The sequence below is a fragment of the Dermacentor albipictus genome, chromosome 4, assembly GCF_038994185.2.
Source record: "Dermacentor albipictus isolate Rhodes 1998 colony chromosome 4, USDA_Dalb.pri_finalv2, whole genome shotgun sequence".
NCBI classification, from domain to species: Eukaryota; Metazoa; Arthropoda; class Arachnida; order Ixodida; family Ixodidae; genus Dermacentor; species Dermacentor albipictus.
In genome coordinates this window covers 124,272,635-124,275,134 of record NC_091824.1, presented here as the reverse complement: position 1 = coordinate 124,275,134, position 2,500 = coordinate 124,272,635, and the positions used below count along the sequence as shown (strand labels likewise).

The window sequence follows — 2,500 nt, the reverse complement described above, 5'->3', positions numbered from 1 at the left end:
GGTGTAATAAGAGTATTGCCTCAAGGCGCAATAGCTGAGAATTTTGTTTAACAAAGGAAGCATCCTTGATATTGTACCTTTTACACGTGTTTTGAAGCAGTTATCCTTCATTTAGTCCGTTCTTCTGTACGTTACATGAAGTTAAACTTCTTTCTTTCAACAAGTTACCACTTCCTCAATGTATGCGCTTTCTGTGCATACCTTATAGTGTAAACGCATATCAAAAAGCGTTATTGTGTCTGCTATATACACACTCAATGCGAAAAGAATTGACCTGGACACTTTGCCGCCGGCAAATTTTACTGTGCATAACATTCGCTCACTCGCTGCAACCATGTTCGTGTGCTCCAATGGACTACGGCAACATCCATGGCAGAATTCATCGGAGGATAAGTCTCCAGAGTAAGGTCCAGATGGCTCTAGAAATCCGCAAGAAGTGCAGTAAGAAGCCGATAGATTTATCATAGAGGAAACACTGATGCTAAAAACTGCACTTCACATGAATAAACAGATGCGCACCTATTTATTAGAAACCATAGGCCCATTGCATAATCGCGCCAAAGTGTCCTAAGAACTGGGAGCGTTGAACTCTCACAATGAAAGCTAGAACTTTAAAAGTCACATAATGTGTTAGGCAAAATAACGCAACAACGTCTTCCTGCCCGTGCGCGTTGCATGAAATCGACCCGCTCGAAATGCGACATTGAGTGGCAGTAAAAATCATGTCGCACTAAATGTCTGCCAAAGCGTTTGCCCCCTTCCCTGAGAGACAAGATTCCTGTAGGCGCCGCCCCCGAGGTGATCACGTGACCCCTCACGTCGGCAGATGGAGCGTGGGATTCATAACGACAGCCAGTGTGTTTCACTCAAGACAGTCTGCAATTGTTAAGCGATAACATTCGAAGCGAAATTGCAATCTTTTGATGGTCAAGATTTATTGCAATGGCGGACATGAGAAGTGATGTGGCAAGCACATACCTCTAACGCTTACATAAGTATGGCGTACATTAGGTAAACATAAGTTCGGGTGTTTTACGTGCCAAAATCACGACACGACTGAAGCACTCTGTACCTGCATCAAAGTACATAATGAATTTGAAGAATGGAAGCCGCTCAATGCTAAGGTGTTGCAGAACGGGCTTTAAAGTTATTTATTGAAAAATGTATTGGTGAAATATACTTTGTAATGCTTACTAGAGATTAGCACACAATCTATGTACTCGTCATTCATGCCTTGTTCAGATACCTCGTTCAATTTCTTCTCGAATCTGCTATATTTAATCATTCGAGACAGCTGTCACTAATATCCCATGACACAATTGCATGCAGCTTCCAATGATCTGCATGGCGCAGCTTTCGTTGTTCAACTAATCTGCAGTATTTGAGAAAGTATTTCTTTGAACATTGCGTAACACGAGAAATAACTGTAGTCAACGATACTTTTCGTAGGCGTATGTCATTTTGACCCACATCTATAAACGCAATTGAGTCACCAAAACGAAAAAGGAAGTATACTTGCTTCCTTTTTTCTCTTCCTTTCTTTTTTTTTGGTACTGAGCCCTAGCACGATAGTTTAGGCCTCGCTGACAAGGAAACCTATGCTAAACATAATCCGCATTTATTAAAACCTTCAATATGAGGATTTTTTTGCGGGTAGGAAATACTTTCTTGCGCATTTCTTGCCGACGCTGCTTTGCTCAGATGTTACCGGCGCTCCCTATAAGTTTCTGCTTACACGTACTGTACACTATTCAGGAATTGAAATAACCCTTCAACTTATTTTAATTCGACGATTTATTAGGTGCGGTGAAAAGTAATACTGACAACTGAAATGTAGAACTGGTAAAGATTGGTTCCTCTCAGGGGAACCGTCGCTTATTAAGTGGTGCACATGGTGAGAACCGCATACTTAAGAGGAAGCTTTAGCATGGGCCCAACTCAGTGATGTTCCGTGCAGGGAATTTTCCCTTCGGGGAATTTTCGGCCACAATTTTAGACGAAAGGGAAAAAGGTATTCTTTGCGATATTGCAGGGAACTTCAACATTGATGAAGTAAATATTAGAATTGTGTCTCTGAGTAATCCATCACTTTGATAAACGACACCTCAACCTTTTCATCGCAGGGGGCAAACTTGCAGTCGGTCGGCTACAAGTTCTAATACCCTTTCTTGTTTAAAAGCTGGTGTGATGTTTCGGTACAAAACGCGAGCTGCAATTCGTTGCGTCAATATTCGATGACGTGACCTACTCATAATCGAGCCACCTGTGGTAACTGACGCTTTATAGCTCTATCTACGTAAAATATATGTCGGGAGCCGACATTAGAAAGTGCCAAATTAGAAATTGAGTTCCTGTATTGCTGTACATACAGGCATATATATATATATATATATATATACAGTGAAAGCTCGTTAATTCGAACTTCAATAATTGGAATTTATGGATAATTCGAACTGTACGATTTGGTCCGGCCAAGCTCCACAGAAGTCTATGTACAAAG

At 41.2% G+C, this 2,500-nt stretch overlaps 1 protein-coding gene across 1 annotated transcript in view; it reads right to left on the bottom strand.

Moving 5' to 3' along the window:
* Positions 1 to 1,281: 1,281 nt before the first annotated feature.
* LOC135899511 (uncharacterized) overlaps positions 1,282 to 2,500 on the bottom strand; it is a 4,892-nt gene continuing 3,673 nt past the window's right edge. The window contains exon 4 of the mRNA XM_070537983.1: positions 1,282 to 1,372. Within this exon, the coding sequence (XP_070394084.1) occupies positions 1,282 to 1,372 (91 nt within the window). The remainder of the gene's footprint in view (positions 1,373 to 2,500) is intronic.